Source organism: Cydia fagiglandana, chromosome 5, assembly GCF_963556715.1.
Source record: "Cydia fagiglandana chromosome 5, ilCydFagi1.1, whole genome shotgun sequence".
NCBI classification, from domain to species: domain Eukaryota; kingdom Metazoa; phylum Arthropoda; class Insecta; order Lepidoptera; family Tortricidae; genus Cydia; species Cydia fagiglandana.
In genome coordinates, this window is record NC_085936.1 from 1,233,876 (window position 1) to 1,256,357 (window position 22,482).

At 37.8% G+C, this 22,482-nt stretch overlaps 2 protein-coding genes across 2 annotated transcripts; one reads left to right on the forward strand and one right to left on the reverse strand.

Moving 5' to 3' along the window:
• The first annotated feature begins 30 nt into the window (after nt 1-30).
• LOC134664257 (3-hydroxyisobutyryl-CoA hydrolase, mitochondrial) lies at nt 31-6,445 on the forward strand. Its single transcript, XM_063520802.1, has 5 exons — nt 31-144; nt 975-1,509; nt 2,343-2,617; nt 3,125-3,266; nt 4,036-6,445. The coding sequence occupies exons 2-5, from the start codon at nt 975-977 to the stop codon at nt 4,185-4,187; spliced, it is 1,104 nt and encodes a 367-aa protein (XP_063376872.1). The 5' UTR covers nt 31-144; the 3' UTR covers nt 4,188-6,445.
• A 1,169-nt stretch (nt 6,446-7,614) lies between these two features.
• On the reverse strand, nt 7,615-21,621 carry LOC134664776 (odorant receptor 65a-like). The gene is given in 9 exon segments (XM_063521520.1): nt 7,615-7,656; nt 7,902-7,961; nt 11,143-11,250; nt 13,554-13,661; nt 18,596-18,692; nt 19,217-19,272; nt 19,275-19,528; nt 19,853-20,255; nt 21,514-21,621. Coding segments are annotated over 9 exon segments (1,236 nt in total).
• Nucleotides 21,622-22,482: the final 861 nt, after the last annotated feature.

Below are 22,482 nucleotides of genomic sequence, written 5' to 3' on the forward strand. Positions count from 1 at the left end.
ACGTTAACGTTCCATTCCACACATCATCATAGCCCGCAATGAACACATGTTTGATTTTGGTATGAAAGTCGGAACGTAAAGTAATTAAACGTCATTTCCATGCCGATTTGCCGAATCTACTGTGCCGCAATATAATATTCAAAGGTCAATATTAGAGCATTTTGTTAAGTATTCATAATTAATTCGTATATAAAACACCTTCGCCACTGTCGGGAGATTCAGTTTACGTTTATAAATATACATTTGTGTTGTGAATTTTATTTGTTTGAACTTTAAAACTAGGCAGCCTCGCCTTACCGACAAGTTTTGAATTTGTGTTAACTTAATGATAACATCTTTGACAGGGTTCAAGGCAAGTTCTTATGTAATTGTAATTACTTACGTATTGTTGGATAACAGCTGCTTGTTTTATACATACTATGACAAAAATAATAATTGCACTTGGATGTGTTAGCTATGAGATTTTAATTTTTTAGCCATATTATTGTTATTTTTGGGCGTATTTTAATCCCAACCTATAAATATTTGTATACCTCGCTATCAGAGAAGATTTTTTTCTCAAAAACTCAAGCACAATTCAAGCAGTGTAACACACAACCCTTGCATGTTACTTTAGCATTTGATACCTGATGCCTGTTAATTCTTTAAATGGGAATGGAGTAATTAATTGTGTGACGCCCATTGTTTTGATGTACAAGAGCTGATACTTACTTTGTGTGAAAATTATTGCAGACTGGAAACATGCTAGGGCCCATTTCTCAAAAACTTGTAACTTGTAATACAAGCGGATGTCACTATTAAAATTTTGACAGTTTTTGTTAGAAAAGGACTTGGCTAATTCAGGCCAGTATCGCGTTTATGAATAATGCACTACTTAATTTTTTGTCTTTCTTATCTATTCTATTAATAGAAATAGCTCAGACTTAAATGAAATGAAAATACAATACACTAAAAATATTTGTATTCTGTTTCAGATGTTTAAATTAAGAATCAAGTTATCAAACGCTCTAGCTCTCAAGCGCATGATGTCAACACAAGAATCAGACGTACTATTCGAAACACTGAACAATGCAGGCGTCATAACACTAAACCGCCCCAAAGCCCTAAACTCTTTAAACACTTCCATGGTGACAAAACTATTACCGCAGCTTCAAGAATGGGAGAACACAAAAACCTGTGTCATAGTCAAAGGAGCGGGGGATAAAGCTTTCTGCGCTGGTGGTGATGTTAAAGCAGCTATAGATAAAGTAGAAGGACCGATCTTCTTCCATACAGAATATAACGTAAACTACGTAATTGGGAAATATAAGATTCCTTACATAGCGATTATCAACGGTATCACCATGGGAGGAGGTCTTGGCTTGTCAGTGCATGGACGGTACAGGGTGGCGACGGAGAAGACACTCATAGCTATGCCGGAGACAAAGATTGGGCTGTTCCCGGATGTTGGAGGGTCGTATTTCTTGCCGAGGTTACAGGTCAATTTAGGATTGTATTTGGGATTAACAGGTAAGCTGTAATTTTTTATTTATTTACAGCCTTATTTCAGAATAGGTACATTTTTTTATATCTACAGTTTTCCTTAATCTATATTCTACGGTAACCGTAGTAAAGCTGTAATTAGTAAAATTAATATACTTACAAGGCGTTCCAAGACTATGGGACATGAAGGGAACGTACCTTAAATACCGTAGATAAGATATTTTGCTGAAAGAACACATTATTTTAATTTAAAAAACAATTGAAACTGCATTCATAGATTTTTAAATAATTACATGGTTGAACCGGGAATCGAACCTGCTACACGAGAAAAAAAATTACCCTGTAGCTTTATCATACCGATGACTGATCTAAAGGCTTCATCATAAGGATTATTTTTTGCTAAATAACATAGTGTCATAAATAAAAGGAAGACCATGAATTTTAACATTTAAATGTGGAACTCAACGGTGGAACTTAGTTTTTGCACATAATTATGCAAATTTACATTGCAGCGTAGGACGTCCACCCACAAGATGGACAGACGACCTTGTTAAGGTCGCCGAAAGACGCTGGATGCGGGTCGCTTCCAACCGGCACGTATGGAGGTCCAAGGGGGAGGCCTATGTTCAGCAGTGGACGTCTTATGGCTGAGATGATGATGATGATGATGATGCAAATTCCTTTGACTAGTAAACTTTGCGCCCTCAATAAAACGATTGAAATTAGGGATGTACCAACTATCCGGCCTCATTTGTAGTCGGCGACTAGTCGGCAAAAATGGCCGATTAGTCGGCCAAATAAATAGTCGGTACATCACTAGTTAAAATGAATACATGAAGTAAGTATCATTTTCATTTCAGGCGACAGACTAAAAGGCAAGGATGTGGTCAAATCCGGCATAGCTACCCACTTCGTCCCATCCTCCCGACTCTACGAACTAGAAACACTCCTCTCCCGCTGCACCAACGAGAATGAGATACAAGCGTTGCTAACCAAGTTCCACGAGCCCGCTGAAGAGTTTTCTCTAGCGGAGAATATCAAGCATATAAATTACTGCTTCGCTGCTGGGAGTGTGGAGGAAATTATTGAGAGGCTGCAGAAAGTTAATAATGACTGGTCTAATAAAACGTTGAAGGTAAGAATGGAATGGATGGTAATTTTGAACAAAACTTGGGGGTTGAAAATGCTTCAATTTGTCCCTTTATATAAACACTGGAGGTTGTACAAGTCACTGTGTGCGTGCGTGCGTGCGTGCGTGCGTAAGTGCGTAATTCAGTTTTTAAACTTAGCACAGAAATGCACAGATCGCTACATCTTCTATTCTCTGAATGTGCCACTGTGCCGATATGTGCATAAAGTTAGACCAAAATAAGCCTGCAACAATTTTGACAGCACACGCAGTGCTATTCTTATTTTAAAAGTCAAGCTTCTATGAAAATGTGACGCGTAAATAACACTTGCACTGCGTGTAGTATCAAAATCGTTGCAGATTTATCTTGGTCTAACTCTATGCCTAGAAAAGAACCAATGTTTTTCTTTCTTGACATTTAGGTAGAAGTGCATTGTAATATGATTTTGATCTTGATCTTGAGTTTGATATTGATTTTTTCGATCTGACCCCCATTTTTTTTATTTTACCCAGACGCTTCACTCCGTATGTCCTGGCTCCCTGAAAATCACGCTGCGTGCGCTGCAGCGCGGCGCCCAACTGGAACTGGGGCAGTGCCTCAAGATGGAGTACCGAGTGGCCTGCCGCAGCACCGAGAACCACGACTTCCCTGAGGGTAAGTTTTATTTTCAACTTTACTGCAATGAGATAAGGGCTACAATTGAGTTGGCGTAGCGTTATAGTGGCGCCCACTGTGCTGGGGCCTCAAGATGGAGCCGTAGCACTCGTAGCACTGATGCCGCCGCTACCATTGCAACTAGAGCCACTTCCCTGAGGGTAAGAGAACTGAACCTTACTACAACAGGATAAGGGCTACAAATGAGTTGGCGTAGCGTTATAGTGGTGCCCACTGTACTGGGGCCCCAAGATAGAGCCGTAGCACTCGCAGCACTGATGCCGCCGCTACCATTGCAACTAGAGCCACTTCCCTGAGGGTAAGAGAACTGAACCTTACTGCAATAGAACAATTGATTCAGCGTTACAGTAAAAAACAACTTTTATTACAGACCCACTAGTGGCCTCCCATACCACTAAGAACCACAACATAAAGGTATGGTGCAGGTGGAAGCTAGGTATTCGTTTGATCTTGAACTTTCCTGCAACCGGATAAGGTCAACAATTAGTTGTGTTACAGTACGACAGTTCTACCAGTCTAATAACTACAGTGGTATCCGTAAATGTCAGAAATTAGGCAAAAGTTTAAAGTCAAAATTTAGTTACTAGGTCAAGTACAGTCAGCTGAACTGAAAGAGGTGACCATAGACTGGTTGTATGCAGGGGGTTACCTCAGCTAACTGTGCCTAATGTACATACCTATACTAGCTATAGGATATGAATGAAAATGATTGATCGATTTATGAATGACTTTTGTATTGTTTTGGCAGGTGTCCGCGCCCTCCTGATCGACAAGGACAACAGCCCCAAATGGAAGCCCGCGACCCTGGCCGAAGTCACCGACGACTACGTCGAAGAGTTCTTCAAGAAACTGCCAGAAGATAGGGAACTCAAGTTCTTCGACTTTGACTCTAAACTGTAACTTACCCGGTATGGTATTCCATCCTGTATAGCTTCTGTTTTTAGAGTCAAAACGAGCTTACTTGGCAAATACTTTGCAATGAGTAAGTGTGAAAGTGTCATCTTAAACGTTTATTATGGCACTCCACACTTTGTCACCTCAAAGTCAGTGCAGACTTAGCTTGGCCCTACTCTAAGCATGTCTATATGTGTCGTTTTAAAGTAAAAGGTATCACTATGTCGCTTCGCTTGCCATAAGGACGTACACGCTTTGAGAGGTAATTCGTATAAAGATACAAGCAAACCTCGTCCAGGTACAAAGTGGTACCTTTTAATTGAAAACAACATATATTTTTTATGTTATTAGTTCTAAAATACAATAGATGATTTTATTACGTCTGGCCTTTATTATTAGATTATTACACCGAGTGGTGAATAATACTGAAAATACTTTTACTATATTATGTAGAATCGATACAATTCACCAATATGTATGAAACAATTGTTCAGTATGACCATACATATTCACCGCACGGCATATGGTTAGACGTAAGAAAATCGCCCGGTGTAATTCAATAACGAATGAAATCCAATTCAGATAATGCTATAATGATAGAAAAGTGGACTAAGTAATACTTAATAGTAAGTATAAGTGTAAAGATAACTACTTAGGTACCCAAACTTAACAGAAACATAATATTCAAATCAGACACTAATCATTATCATATCATATGTATTTTTTTATTCTGTTAAAAAGTGTTCACAAAATAGGTCTTGATATCCCTTAAAGTTGATTCTGGTCTAGTCATTCATTATTAGGTACAAAATTGTTGTCTGAGAGTGATTTTTTTTTTCTTTTAAATGTACCTTTTTCATGTTTAAAGGCGAAACAAATTTCAAACGCCTGTTCTTGGACTTAACAGATAACTTATATAACAAGTGAATAATACTGATTATTATGGTAACATTCCATTTCTAACCGCAGCTGCACTACCGGTACTGAACGCGTCGCTGTCATTGTCAATTTCCATAGTAAAATTGGCAGTAATGCAGCTGCGGTTAGAAATGGAATGTTACCATTAATCTTCTAAAGTAGCTCATCTTTATTGTAGAACTCGGAGTAGAAGAAATAATTTTCTGCAGATTCTTAAAGAGTTAGACCAAGACAAGGCTGCAACGATTTTGATAGCACACGCAGTGCAAGCGTTATTTATACGTCATAATTTCATAGAAGTTTGACGTTTAAAATAACTCTTGCACTGCGTCTGCTATCAAAATCGTTGCAGACTTATCTTGGTCTAATTCAACTTATCTCTGCTTACCATAGATTATAAAGCACAAATAGCTAAGTTAACACTCATCTGACTCACTAGATGGCGTCGCGATTTAAATTCTAAGAACGGGACATCTCGTGGCGACATCTACTAAAACGTAGTGGTTATATTCTCTTTGACATCTACAACAATAATAGGACACACGAGCAGGGCTCGGAACCGGTATTGAAATACCTGTTAATGTCGTTCCAAAACCGATATATTACTTCGTTCATTAAAAAACCGGTTAATTAATGGAACGCGAACCAAAAAATTACGTTCGCTCTCCTAACCGGTAAGAAGAGGGAATGGAACTTTATGGTTCGCAGGGAACGATACAATACCGGTTACTCTTGGCTTTCGGAGGCTTTCGGTTAAACTCGTTATTATACGTGAAAGAGATAGCAATACTTACTCGTTCTATCTCGCTTCGATATTTTCAAATTAACCGAATAATTTCGTTCCTCGAGAACGAAATGAGAACGTATATGGCATAAACCGTTATATCAAAAGAACAGTTCTTTAACCGGTAACCGCAAACGGAAACGAAATCCTTTTCGTTCCCGGGCGAATGAACGAAACCGGTTTGACAAATGAGAACGGTTTCCGAGCCCTGCATACGAGTTATATAGTCTGTCAAGCCATTTCCGTCAGTAGAAAAGAGCGGCATATTAAAATAAGTGTTCCGTGAACAAAGTTTTGTACGGAACACTAAAAATGTAGACAGGTAGGGCGTCCCATAGAAAATTTAAATTTCGCGCCTTTTTCTTCTGACAAAATTGTTTGACAGATTCGTCATTAATGCCTACTTAATTTGAATTTAAACTATGTATTTTAAATTACAAAACAGGGTTTCAAGAATTTAATCTAATTGTAAAACTAGTGCAATAAAGCAATTATGTAGAAATCACGTGCCACTTATTAATTTTAAGATAAAACTTTTTATACAAATATAGTTTTTTGTGTATTTGAGTTTACATAATTCCAGTATATATTCCAAACTGTCATTGCAGACTTAAAATGCATTTATTTTAGAACTGTGGTTTTGTAGTATGCTATAGCTACCTACTTGTTTTCTTGTAAAATTTTGTATTCCCCTGTGTATAAATATGTGCTATTACTGTGAAATATATCACTAAAAAATTATACTCTTTTTTTGTACCGCATTACCACAGTGTAAAAAGTAACAGTGGTTCGACGCCTTTCTTAGTTTCTGACCTTCCAATCAAGAGAGGAGACCAGGCCTTGTTGGGATTAGTGCGGTTTCCTCACGATGTTTTCTTTCACCGAATAGCGACTGTACCTGGAGCGTGCATGAACTGTAGGGGGCAGCACAGGAGCTGTCAGATTTTTAGCGCAAGGCGTGTAGGCAAATGTGTAGTATTGCAATGTAGCCCACAAGATGGCAGACCCTACTATGCACAAGAAAACCTTCGAGAACGATAGATGGCAGCACTTTTTTGGCGTGAAGTGTTTATGTTTCTGATTCAGGCCACAAGAGCCATCTTGTGATCTTACTTATGGCCTGTCTGCCAAGACAGGCCCCTATATCGTACATAAGTTCCGAAAAACTCCTTGATACGAGCCGGGTTTTGAACCCACAACCTTCAGATATAAATAAGTCGCACACTCTTAACGTTAGGCTACCACGCCTACCACGATTAAATTTATTCTATGTAATCTGCTTAAAATACAAATAGTATTCATACATTTTTATTTCAATTACCTAAATATAAGCTAAAACATATAGTAGGTAATTAACTGCCTGCTTTGAAGTTTTGTGCATTTTCAATACCTACTTACATCTTTTAAACTACTAAAATTAGGTAATCATTTCATTAGCAGGTTACAGAATAAAATGAACCGTAATACATTATGATAAAGTTTACTATTGCGTATTTAATCGTGGCGGTCAAAAAGGTTAATCTTCCTGTTCTTAACCTTTTGGACGCCAATGACCAATATATCCGCACCGCAGGTTCAACGCCTAAGACTGATTAATCGGTCACAGACCACAGAGCAACGCAGACCTACGTGCATATGCATAATAAAGTTCAATTTGAGTTTTGACACTTCGGTGACGTGGCGTCCGGGTGACTGCTTTTGAGTTTGACACGGCGTCGAAAAGGTTAATAGTTAATACAAAACTGAGAATATGGAGTACGATGTCTTCACAATCTGAAAATAATTTAAAAATGTAAGACATTTTGCGCATGCGTTAGTTTTTCTATAGAAGAGACGTTTTCTAAAGTCGCCCTTATTAATAACTAGGTACAGTCAGCAGCAGAAGTTGCTAAACGGGCGACGTATTCAAAATAATCTTGACACGATTTTACGTCGCCTGCTTAGCAACTTTTGCTGCTGATTTTACCTAACAAAGAGGCATTAACTTAATATAAGTACTACAAATAAATGAGCCTTACCGATAAGTACGATTGATAAGAGAGTTCTATGAATCCGCAACTCTTCATGATAACAGGTTTCTAAAAAAATAGGTACCGTAAATAAATTTAACTTGCCAACATGGTAAAAAGAAATCGAAAGACATTTTGGCAGTACGTAGGTGAAGTACCTACTGGGCCCAAAACTGTACAAGTGTACACACTTAGCATACCTTCTGTCTTCGAAATTATTTATTTCATTCTTTCTGCATTGGGAATAAAAAGAAAAAACTTTTTGACCGCCAGGGAATCCATTAGAATAAAGGTTTTTTTTATGTTTACTGCCATTAGTCTATTTGAGATCCTGAAACCGGTGAAAAATATAGATACTCCTCCTAAAAATACGTGTGATATCTCATTAGATTCGTCATGCATGATGTCTAGAAAAATGTAAAAATGTATTCGAAGCGTGTATTAGCACGCAAAAAATATCAAAATAGATATATATACCATTACCGGTATTTTACCATTTGGGAATATTACCAGTAAATTACCATTCTTCCCGGTAATATTCCCAAAAGCGGGTAATATACTCGTACTTGAAAGCATACGTTATAATTGTATTAATTTAATTTGAAACATGTAGAAATGGTTAAATTATCTTTACGTCTCTTCCACTCGTAGCTTCAGCTATCTCTTTCACTCAATCTTAGCGGAGTTGCGAAGCAATGTAGCATTACGCTGTATCCCGTACTGGGCTATAACCGCAAAAATCAAAGTTCGTCAATTGCGGAGGTGTTTTTCTGTCACTAAAATAAATGAAATAAATGAAGTAAATGAAATAAATGAAAAAAATAAAATAAATAAAATAAATAAACAAATAAATATACACGCTCAAACTAAGAATATTATTATATCAATATTATTAAGCTATAAAAAATTACCACTTAACACGTTCGCGGACGCGGATTGCATAGCATCCGTTTTTGTACTCCTCCTGGTGACGCGCCTGCTATTGCATCCGTTATTCTTTTTAAATTTCTTCGTTGAAATGCTTATCAATCCGCTTAACCACAGTATAATATTATTCATCAACTTTTCCTCTACCAGTCACCAGAGTCAAATAATGCGTACTGCCATATTACATAGTTTTATCGAAGTTAAAAATTATCCTGTGACGTCTCCAAATTGGCCCCCCTTTCTGTGACGCGGATGCTATAGCATTCGTCTTTGTATGGCAGCTCCCTTAGTAGCCCGGCAGGTGCGTCTGGGAGTGGACACATGTAATTTGGGTCAATTTCGTGCGCGATAGCGATTTTGACGTATTTTTATAAAATCGTAATTAATGTTTTTCTTACAATTTCTTTAAGTTTTTCATTGTGTTTTAATAAAAAAACGTGTTTACTTGCTGTTAATTACACTACAGTAAAATTTTGATAACGATTAATGTGAAAAAGTGAGGCATGAATGTGTATACCTATTATTGAAATAATTACGTTACTAGTCATAGTTTTGGTCATATAATTGTGAATTATAGCCTGTTGGCGCTCGATGATCACCTCCCACAAGGTAAGCACCTTATGACACGCATTTGTGGTATCATTCTGTGTATATTTCATGCCTTGTATTTGGTGCAGATGCATCCGAAAAAGAATATACAGTTGGGTGAATCATCGCTTGGCAGGAAAAGTGGTGGACGCTTTACGTCCAGAACTTAACGCGGCTGTGCGTTACAGGGAACTGAAAAAGTGTAATGCGGTACATATTGACACTTTTGAGAAGTAGTGTTGGCGTAAAATGCTGCGTATACCTTGGACAGCTAGAAGAACAAACCTCTCATTTTAAGAGAGCTCAACATTGCAACTCGGCTCTCTACAACATGCTATGAGACCCATGACTGGGCCTTTAGATTAGAGCCGGTCTCCAACGCATAATTTGTAGGTAGTATCACATAATTTGAGGTTGAATAAACAGCGAACGTGCTTGGCATGGGGCATGTATGAGATGGACTCAATATTACAATGATAAGCAAAGAGGGAACAAAACAGAAGAAGAAAATTGTTTGAAGAGGTCAGCAAATGAGTCTTTAGAGCAAAAATCGCGCCCTTAGGAAGTCAGAAGTCTCAGCCATCAAGTCCATCGAGCACGATGTATGAATGCTATAACATGCGATGTCATATAAAATCCCATCTTGACTACGTCATGTGACAGACATGCTTATGCATCCGAATTGTATAGCATTTGTTGTCACATAGCGTATAAAAAATATACTTCATATTGACGCGGATTGCATAGCATTCGCCTTGCATAGCATTACGCGTCATATACAAACCTAAAAGATATATTTGTAGTGACAGGAATGCTATAACAGTCCCAATATTTCCATACAAAATTTAGGTGTCCAACTGGTGTGACTGAGCGTCCGCGAACGTGTTAACATATAAAAACAATGTCATTGTACTACACCTTACCTATTCATAATAAAAATGTGATGATTATTATTAAATCAATGTGATTTTTACATTTTCGTTTTAGTTTTACTAAAATTCTGGTATTATTCATTAAGTGGTTTTGACTGGAACTGGTTTTGACTATGCCCACTTGCCCAGACAAGGGGAATTCTTCCTAGTAATATTGGTAAAATACCGAGTAACATTGGGAAAATTACCGGTAGTATTGGGAATTTACTAGAAAAGTAAACCTATGTTGATTTTTTGCACTTTGTATGATGCATTTGTTGACAAGTAATGATTTAATGTAAAACAACTTATGTTGATATTTACTTAATTTAAATGTTACCGTAAATTACTGATTTTGGGGAATCTTATCGGTAACATTACTGGGAATTTTCCCACCTTGGGTATTTTACCGGTAACGGCACATCGCTATGCGGAGGGCTGTGTTCAGCGTTGAATAAAAAGTATAAATAATGGAGGTACCTACAGTTCTGCAAGTATGGAATGTTTGATTGGAAATATCCTCCTCTTTTATAATATTAATTTTGGTTTCTTAAATATTATTACTTTTTGAGATATTGGGGAAATAAAAAAATATTACTTTTTCCTCCCTTTTTTGTTTATAATTTTTGATATTTTTTGCGTGCTAATACACGCTTCAAATACATTTTTCTAGACATCATGACGAATCTAATGAGATATCACACGTATTTTTAGGAGTAGTATCTATATTTTTCACCGGTTTCAGGATCTCAAACAGACTACATACCTTTGTCGGTTATGGCAGACTGTCACAGTCGAAGGGTTAAACTATGACTAAATGTTACCTGACTTTGGGTCATAGCAATCAACATCAGTCGCCGAATTCGGTAAGAAGACATGTTCGTGCAGTTCTGCCATCCTGACATAAAGATGGCCGTCGGTAAATTGCCTGCCTGAAAACGTTAAACTTGTCTTGTCATTTGTCGACAGCGGGCGCAGCACGTTTCCATTTTTATCGCCTATCACTATGCGCGTCCCTTTCGCACTTACATACTTGTTAGAACGTGACAGACATGGTGACAAGCGATAAAACGCGACCGTGCTACGCCGACAGGAGTCGATATGATATAACTCATATAACCACGTCAACGATGTCGATATGTACACAGTTTAACGACGTTAATAAATAAATGTAAAATTCCACCGATACGCTAAGGGTGGAATCACATCCATCCTCAGTATGAAGATGCGTACGCATCGGAAAGCTGAAAAGCATGCGTACGCATCTTCATACTAACGAGCAATTTCTCATATCTAAAATGCGGCTCAATGCTGACAGATGTGATTCCACCCTAAATCGACGCTCAACTATAATATTAGGTAAGTAGGTACAGTCACCTGCAATAATATATTACACAACGAAGGCCGCAAAAATATCTGACACGATCTTATTTGTAAAGCCATAAGAGCGTGTCACATATTTTTGCGGCCTTCGTTGTGTAATATATGATTGCAGGTGACTGTACATAGTCACTGCCAAGAGTGCCAAATGGTGCAAATTTGGCGGGGTCGGGGTAGGTACCTACAGGGTGTCCCAGAATTCGACGTCAAGCCGTAATAAACGGATGATAGACCAAGTCATAACAGTTATCATAAAAAAAAAAAAAAAAATCCAACTCATGTTTTTAAAAATTATGGTCACTTTAAAAAATCACTAAAAAATCCACACCCTGTAATGGTTCTTTAACTCTTGTTACTACAAATTCCATAATTTATTCTAATTTTTTTATTATTGTGTAATCTTGAATAATTACAGGATGTGGATTTTTTAGTGAATTTTTAAAGTGACCATAATTTTTAAAGAACATGAGTTGGATTTTTTTTTGTATTTTTATGATAACTGTTATGACTTGGTCTATCATCCGTTTACGGCTTGACGTCGAATTCTGGGACACCCTATAAAAACGATGTCCATTTCTATAGTTCTTTAATTACTGGACCGATAAAGACGCAGATAGACGAGCTTCGAATTTAGATAATCGAATTTAGACCAAGATAAGTCTACAACGAGATGGGTCGACGATGTCGTAAAAACTGGATGACCACAGCCCAAGACAGACAGACACATGGAATAATAGGGATGTTTCCTCTACTTAAAATAAATGATTTCAAACCGTGCACGAAATAAAGCACCCGATAATTATTAGAAAAACATAGAGATTAGTTTTTTTCTAAGCACAATTTCTATTTAATAACTTGGATTGAAATATAAAAAGTACGTGAGTTGACCGTGACGTCACTTTATTCGTTTGCATATAAATTCCATATTAGTAAATCGTTTTGACAGTTCTAAAAAAGAAGCTGATTTGACTAGTAGGAAAGTAGCCTATTTCTACCCCATAGGGGCCACACAATAATATACATATCAACTAATACTATATAAGTATTTCAAATGTGTAACTAAGTGTACCTACTCGTATGTATAAATAAAGCTATAATAAATAAATAATAAAAAGTCTACAACAATTCTGATAGCACACGCAGTGCAAGTGTTATTTTGAACATCAAACTTGTATGAAATTATGACGTAGGTATAAATAACACTTTAGGCCAGTCAAATTAGATAAAGAAAAAACGTTTTGCGGAATTAATTGCCAGCAAGCTGAAAATAATTTTACAGTACATATGGTCCTATTTTCCCGCACTAGTGCGTAAAATAACACTTTTCGTGCGTATGTCAAAAGTTTAAAGGGCCATAATATATGTACTGTAAAACGTTGTACGATACACGTGCGAATAGGTAATTCGCAACTCGTGTCGATTTAAAACACTCCCTTCGGTCGTGTTTTAATTTATCGCCACTGGTATCGAATTTTCTCTTTTTCGCACTTGTGTCTTAAATAACTATTTTTTGTGATTTTAAAACAAATAATAGTTAAAAGTTATTTAAGGAAATAGCCAAAAAATTACCATTAACCACCATCTCATTTGACTGGCCTACTTGCACTGCGTATGCTATCAAAATCATTGCAGACTTTTCTTCCTCTAACTCTAGTTCGCGATTTCGTCGCTTTGCTACAGGTAGCTAAAAGTACATCCGTTCCGCACCAATTTTGGTGGCTAGCCATAAGCCGCGCCTGGCGCTGTCGCCACCTAGCGGCCATATCTGTCCTGATGGTAACAGACGCGTTTTGTTAGAGAGAGTCTTCTGTACCTAGTACCTACTATTGCACGTGTGCACGACACTGACAGGTACCTCAACAGTGATGTCTCCTGCGCTCCACATGATGAATCCAGTGCTGAACAGCATGCTCACGAAGATGCCTGCTATGGCCAACAAGTGACTCGGAGCGCGGTCAGAATCCTGGAACGTTTATTCTTTTTATTTACTTTTCGTCTTAAGTTAGGTTGTTTCATGTATATAAAAGTAAAATACCAAAGCACATAAAAAAACAATAAAAAATACATATAAACACATTATAAAAAACCTAACCTAGGGTGCCGCCGGCAGCGGGGCAGGGCCCAAGCTGCCGGTGGTCAGGGCCGCAGAGTGAGGAACCGACGTACTATACGCGCCGTGTCCAAAATTACCGCCTTCTGCATCTGACCCTTGATCCAACCACCCAGCGAGAGTCTATCTAGGTGTTGGTCGAGACTCTTCGCTATGAGGTCTCATAGTTCACTGACACGACTATAGGAACAATGATCGTCGAGTCAACATCCCACATGGCGGTTATCTCGTGAGCTAAACGTTTATTCTTCTTCTTCTTAGTCGTGCACTCTTGACAGATTGGTCGTGGTCATGTCACGGTCGATTTCTGCGCCACCGCAGCTCTTGCGATCCGTCGCCATGTCGCTCTGTTTTTAGTGGAGTGGGAGCAATCGTTAACTGAATTCCCTGTGATGGACTTAATGAGGTCTGTCCATCGTGTTGGGGAGCGGTTTAAACGTTTATTATTATTATTATTTTTGTTACGGGCAAAGTAGAGAAGACTGAGCAGGAAAGCGGACCCTGGCGCTAGGCCGGGAAAACGCTCTAGATTGAAGAAGAAGATTTCTTGTTACTTTTTTGGTTGACTGTACCAACTCACAGGTGCACTCATTATAGCCAGAAATATATCCCATAGCTCTTATTTATTTATTTAAAATTTTAAATCAGGTAACGAGGCCCAAATGTCAGCGAATGTTAGGAGTGAAAGGCCTTATGAAAGTGATCCTACAAGGGCACCGTTTTTTTTGAAGTAAGGAACCCTAAAAATACGGGAGGCACCAAGGGTAAAAGCACCAGTAGTCAGCCTTAGACCGTTTTCACATTGTACATCCCCCCCCATCCATCCTATCCCCGTAGTCAGGCCGCGGGGCGCGCCCGGGCGCCGTTTTAGCAGTCACGCACACTACAACAAGCATTATGCCTACACAAGTAAAATACACATACGCACACAAACAAACATTATCGGTCCGACAGCTGACTGGGATTTTCGACATGACTGAATTTATCGGAAGCGCCTTTCCGATATCGGATGTCGGAAGGTGCCTATGACAAAAACAGCTGCAGGAGAGTGCCATTGGCATTAAGTCCGCCTTTTTGCGTTATTTATCATTTATTAGTAATAATGATTTATTAAATGCATAAATAAATACAGAGAAGTCATTTAAGGTGGTTCGCTTTTCATACAAAATTCAATCAAATCTCATTAAGTAACTACACAGTATTAGTACACAAATATTTCCGCATTTATCTTCTTTCGAATATTCGTTTGCGCGAAATTAACAGGAAAACAATGTTTCATACAGAAATCATGCAAAAATCATAGTTAACTTTTCATCAATTTTACGTATGTGTGTGTCACAAATGTCGTGTACAGATACATTTGCGACGTTGCCATACCATTTCCGACGTTGCCGGGCTGACCACGGCTCGAATTTGGAGTGCCGTCATGTTTAGTGCAATTTTTAGCAATTTTGTTGACACTGATATTTGACAGGTAGTTAATTGACCTAAGCGAGAAGTTCGTCAGCTTAGCTAAGAACTATCATGGCGTGTTATGCAAACAGTCGCTTTTTTGCTTGCAAACGGAAGATTCCCGGTTCGATCCCCAGTCATTGTATGCTGGAACATAACTTTTTGTATTTTTGTTACACCTACATTTCGTATTGTTTTTTATTTTTATTTAATTTTTCTTATTATCATAAATCGATTATTAAGTATAGGCTACACGTATTCTTTAATTTTTACAAAGATAATTAGAAATTATACTCTTCCTAATCTCTCTGATTTTTACAATCAGGACATCCTCACTGCAATAAAAACCGGGCAAGTGCGAGTCGGACTCGCGCACGAAGGGTTCCGTGCCATAATGCAAAAAAAAAACAAAAAAAGCAAAAAAAAAAACGGTCACCCATCCAAGTACTGACCACTCCCGACGTTGCTTAACTTTGGTCAAAAATCACGTTTGTTGTATCACGGGAGCCCCATTCAAATCTTTATTTTATTCTGTTTTTAGTATTTGTTGTTATAGCGGCAACAGAAATACATCATCTGTGAAAATTTCAACTTTCTAGCTATTACGGTTCGTGAGATACAGCCTGGTGACAGACAGACGGACGAACGGACGGCCGGACAGCGAAGTCTTAGTAATAGGGTCCCGTTTTACCCTTTGGGTACGAAACCCTAAAAAGAAGTGTATAAAATTTCCTGTGGTTAAAAATAATGGATTTTGTCTATAAATGAACAATTATTACTATAGTTTGTTTTTTTTAGCATTAGAAATAAGGTAAACAATCTTGACGTGTCTTTTAATTGAAAAACACATTTTAAAAATAAGTTACGGCAAATATGTAACAATTATAAATCTAATACGATCATTTATATTCTTCTGCTTTCATAAGTAATCGTTTTTGATTTTGAAAAACCTGATAACACTGAGTATGTGGGGGAAGCGCTGCTGGCCTAGCGGAAAGCAATTCGGAGGTCGCGGGTTCTAACCCCGGCTCGTACCAATGATTTTTCGAACTTTTGTACGAAATAGCATTTGATACCTACCTATTTATACACCGATACCTATTTTTCGGTGAAAGAAAACAATGTGAGGAAACCGGACTAATCCAAATAAGTTTACTCTCTGGGTTGGAAGGTCAGGGCAGTCGCTTTCGTAAAAACTAGTGCGCATGCCAATTCTGGGATTAGTTGCCAAGCGGAGATTGAATATCTGGGAGACCGACCAAAGCTTACAAAACATAAAAACTCAAAAATGCGCGTTTTCTCATAGACCTAGCTAAGAGATCAAACCCCTTATAGCAAATTTCATCGAAATCGTTAGAGCCGTTTCTGATACCATCCAAATATATAAATAAATAATTATATATCTAATAATTGCTCGTTTAAAGGTAAGATAACACAAAGGAGAAACAAAAAGAAATTACCTACTCGCACCAGTCTTGAACCCCAATCCTCTTGCACGTATTTCCACGAACATACCGTTACGCTATTGCAACATACTTACGTTGTGTGAAATTGTCTACTACAAGGATCACGGAAACACTGTTTGCATGTGTGAGTAATAGTAGGAAAAAGCGTGACAGCAACACTCCGTCAAATTAAAAAGGTGGTTTTTGCACAATGAAGTATTCAATGTTTTATTTAATAGTTCAATATTTACTTAAAGAGTGCGCGAAACATACTTTTAAGTATACAAATACCAAGACCATTTCACAAAAAAATAAAATCTGAAATTTTGCAGAAGTGGTGCCATCTAGCGAGAGTTAAGTTTTGAGTAACCTAGGCGAACCACCTTAACTTCCTTCCGAGTCTTCCGACATCCGATATTGGTTCGGACAAAGTGAAAACGCTCTTATAATGAAATTTCTATGTTCAAGATCGTATTATAATTTGCATACTTATGGACCAATAGGCATTATCAATGTTTTTTTCTGTTCAAGAATTTAATAAAGTGTAATTTTTGTAAAGAATAAAACCTAATTGAATTTTGCCTTTGGAAATATTTCTTTAAATAGGTATAATAAAAGGGCCTTTTGCCAGTAATCAGCCAATACTATTACAACTTTTTATTTATACCTTTTTGCATGTTTTGTACCTATATAGCTTTTCAGCATCTTTATTGTAACTTTAAGTTAATCAAGTTAATATACCTACTTACTCATATATGTAGCACAATATTGTTAAAATTCTCCAGATAAGGAAGAGCGGTACCTCCTGGCACAGGCTTTAAAGCTTCTTAAAAAGGAGGTTCCAATCACTAGCTTTAAGATGATTATTGTGAAAGTAAATAAACATTTTTATTTTTATTTTTTATTTTTTTTTATAATACGCAGCCTTTAAGTAGGTGCCCAGAGGGGCTACCGCGAAAACCGAAATTCGCAAATTGCGGGGATCTTTCTCTTTTACTCCAATGAAGGCGTAATTAGAGTGACAGAGTAAAATGCCCGCAATTTGAGAACTTCGATTTTCGCGGTTATATATAGCCCAGTGCCCAGCAGGCCTCCCATTCGAATGGCTGATTAATTAGTGGATTCCGGGTAGAGCGATCTTATTGTCCAAATGTCCAGTGGTCAGCCACAGGCTATTAATGTATTTAAGTCATAACATCATTTGAAAATATATACAAATCTTAAATCTTATGGTCAGCCTCCCCCGGCTGACTTCTGGGTTTACGACCTTTTTAAAATTACTGCTTCAAACCCAAAAGTCAGATAGGAGAGGCTGACTATTTGATTATGTTCAAAAACGTAGTTCCCTATTATAGTCAGCCGCCTTAATAGTGTTACTTTCATGGATTTTTTTCCAGATAGTTTAAGTATTAATTAAACGAAGCAGTCCACATTCTTTTAACAAGAAATCACAATTCGGCTGCTAACGTCTTGTCAAAATACCATATGACACTCCAAAAAAAACCGGTCAAGCGCGAGTCGGACTCGCGTTCCAAGGGTTCCGTACATTAAGTACGCCTCACGCTTGACTGCACATTTCTAATAAAGTTTTCTTGTCATCTAATATGTAAAGAACTATTTTGTGTATTTTTTTCAAAATTTTTGAGCCAGTTGTTTCGGAGATAAAGGGAGGGGAAGGCGAAGCTTAGCCTAAACAACAACAACTAATCAACTGTCCTTACTACCTATTGTTTATCTCATTACCTGTTTTTGCTCTTTTCACTATTAATGATAAAGAATCCTAAATGCGTCGTAATCGGTTATCTCTACGGGAGGCGGAGTTTAGGTCGCTCGTAAGGATAGAGGTAATTTTTTTCTGAAGTGGTTCACCGGGTATGTTTCCGATTGTACCTTAAACTGTGACATGACTTGCACCAATACGCCGATGTTAACAACGATGTGCCCGCTGAACACATTTCCGCAAGTTCTCTGCACTTGTTGCGTGCACCTACAAAAAAAAAACAAAAGTGAAAAAAAATTCTGATTTAACAATTTATTAAAGTTTTGACGTTGTTTTGATACGACCTTGACATGATTCGCAGTGTATTTCCCGCGCAGTAATCTGCGTGACCAATCGTCAAGGGATCATAACAAGATCAAATCCTTCCCTCTTAAATGATCATTATTTACGTTTAACATATTTTTGGTCCCATTCGCAGGTCCAATAATGCAAGACCACGAAGAACTGCCCCTTCGGAAAAGTCTCTAGAGTAGAGGTAGAAAATGAAAACACGAACCAACATTTACTTAAAGTAAATAGTAACCATCTAGCGAAAACAGTGAAAATGTTTTTTTATGGATGGGACTTTTTCCATAACAAACAAAATTACGACGGGGCATTTTGCAAATGGGGCATTTTGTTGACGGGACGTTTTGCCATGGGGTCATGAATGTTTTGCTAAAGGAACAGAGAGATATACGAGTAGGTATGGTTGATGAATATGGGTTTGGCATATACAATTATACACTTACCAAATGGTGGTAGCATGCAATCTTATACCAAGCTTCAGAGCTCTCTCAAACTTCTTCTTTCTTCTTCTTCTTCCTTCTCACTCTGACTAATCCTCTCTTCAAATACCCCCGCGAGACTCTTAAAGTACATTTGCAGGTTCATGTACTGATGGCTGAGGGAGATGGTGACAGCGAAGACTATGAGATAGGAGGTGGTGATTCTGATCATCCATAGCCACCAGAGGATGTAGACGACGACGCGACCAACTCCGGCGACGGGTGATCGGTCGTGGACCTCGGGCCAGACGGTTATCATTGTGACGAACGTTCCATCTGTAAAATTTTCAGTTTTTCTGAACAGTGATTAATGATTCTTATATTGTATTATTTGCTTTATATCTTTTGTCTTTATAATAAAAATTCCTAATATCCCCACGCAAGTGACGCAAGCCTATCAAAAGACCGGGATTAATAGGCCCGTGAATTGCAAAATTTCTAAGTACCTATGACTTATCCGGTACACTACAGTATCCGGATATTTCGCGTTTGTTCGGACGGAACACACCTACCCACGGTAAACAATTTTCATGTCGAAAGGCGATTGAAGTATTTATGTAGGTAGGTACTTAAGTATAGTTATGAAGTTTACTCCCTTACCTGAAAACAATACCTGAGTTAATCCTTCAACACCGTAAAATATGAGCGCATTAAAGCAAAGAAGCACAAACGCCCACGCGTAGATTTTGGTGCGTTTCAGCATGAGTCTCTCCGTCTCCTCATCATTGAAATCCTTCTTTAAATCAACAGCCAACGCAAACAATATCTCCGTCACCGTTTCCTTATTCTGGCTCAGAGAGAGTGTGAAAGAGTACATAATAATGTGTGAAAACGTCATCATAACGCGGTCAGATTTCTGTTTCTCCGTAAGATTGTTTTGAGTGAAGAATGACCCCAACTCTGCCACCACAAACAGAACAATCGCTGCGTTTATAACTTTTATAATTCTCCTGTACGCGTTCACGACTAGCTCAGGTATACCATTGTAACGGTTCGGGAAGCCCTATAGTGGTATAAAATAAAAAAATAAAGAAATTGGTATTAACAAGTATATTTACCATTCCGACAAGAAATTTAAGTGGTAATATTATAATAATAACTAGCTCAGTCGTAACTTAAATAAATAGGTATTAATTTTAGAGCACAGGGGGGTGAGTCTGTGTTTCAATAGGCTGGAAGACCTTGGTAACTAGGGGTAAAAATATTTAAATATTGGGCGCCTTTATAAAATAATAAAAACCGTCTGACCTCCAGTTAGATAAGGAATGAGAAACGAGCCCTGCAGATTCGTGGTGGTGAGCTCAACCACCCCGGTGCCGCAGCCGCCGCCTCCGAACGTCCATGCTAGTCAAGCCGCCAAGGAAGCACCAGCTCAGCGCGGCCTGGAGCACAACCTCGCCCATGCCGACGCCCTTGACTAACTAGGGTACTGAAGGGGTAAACGAAAACCTCATCTTGAAAGACCTCTCTTGAAATACCTCAGCTTGAAATACCCATTCTTGAAAGCCCTGCCTGAAGGTCCTGCCTGAAGGTCCTGCCTGAAGGTCCTGCCTGAAGGCCCTGGAAATAATTTAAAAAACAATAAGTATGAGTGGCTTGGCCGATCCTCGGCGAGAGTTAAAATTCGCCAGAACGGTTGAGCAACTTACCCAATGCAGAAAAGAAGCCGGCTTGTAAGTCCGTGCTTTCATGTCGATGCATGGGGCCTTCAGAGGTTATGGTACGAGGAACATAATATTCTCCCTGAAAATAAGTAATAAAACAATAAGCACTGAACACGTCTCGAACAATTTGATACGTAGATCAAGAAAAATACCTACGATTAAGCGGTTTAAGCCGCGATTTAAACAATATGGCTCACTGGCCTTTGAAGAAAACGAATCGAACTACACCATCTCATCCGAATTGAAAATGACAGCTGACAGATCAAACTGAAGATACTTCCACTGCTGCGCCGCGTTTCGTTGCGCGCACGATGTAGATACAGCTTCCAAAACTCGTTTCAATAAGAAAAGATACTTAATAATAATTTCCAAAAAGGAACGAAGAAAGTTGTAAAATATTTAATAAGATTTTAATTTCTGTAAATTAATAAGAGTAAACATTTTATTGAAGAAAAATCCGATAGCGGGCTACTCACGCCCTCTGTTGATCAATGCAAGTATTAAAAAACAGTATTACCAACGCTCAACGCTAGATGGCCTTTATATTAGAAACGAAATATATTAATGCCTATGAGGCTTTAAAAAAAATGTTGTTACACCATTATCATCTACCCAGTAGTTCATGCTGCTGCAAACGAAGATAATTTTGTCCAATTTGTGGAAAAATTCTGTGGTTTTGTTTTTTAGATATTTTTGGGACACCATTTTAGCGTTAGGTATGGAGGTAAGTTGTAAATTGATTGTTTGGTTGGGATTAGGGTCATAATTATATGTAGGTTCGTTTAATTTCAGGGTCGGATTAACAATCTTAACACGTTCACTGCCAAGAACCCACTAAATTTCATACGTGAAATGGTCCTACTTCAATGCTCTTATGTTTGGTCCAAATTAAGGATATTATAAATATTTTTTAAACTATTCATTATTAAATATTTATATAGGTATATAGTCACCACACGGGATTGTTATCACAATTTGGAAATTCTATAGAGTAGGTAAAGTATTGAACAGCTAATTTAACCAGGACCCTAAATGGCGCAACAATCGTGGAGCGTGGTGGTGCATAGAAATACAGGTATTAGACGTTTATTCGTCTTTCAGAATTGGAGCATAATTGGGTAATAGGCCTGTTGCAAGTAACAAAGAATCATGGAAATAATGGTTTCAAAGAAACATATATGTTAATATGATTCTCAAAAATGGCCCAATCTCAGTATAAACTGAAGGATTATTAAGATATTCAATAAAATAAAAGTGCAAAATTCTCCAATCGGCCATTATTACTGAAACGCCAATCAGAAGCGTTCTAAACAGTGACGTCATCAATCCATAACATATTTCTTAGAGCAACATAGACAACCTCATTGACCGAAATCTATACGTCCTCACCAAAGAGTTCGAAAGGTGAAAAAAAAATATTATTTCGCCACTAAACATTTATTACGTCCAAAAAATATTATTACACGATATAAAGTAGATATCTATTTGTTATTACTTAAATAAAATGCTAAATAATACGATATTTCAACAACAAACTTTTTTAATTATTTGGCTGAATGGAACTAT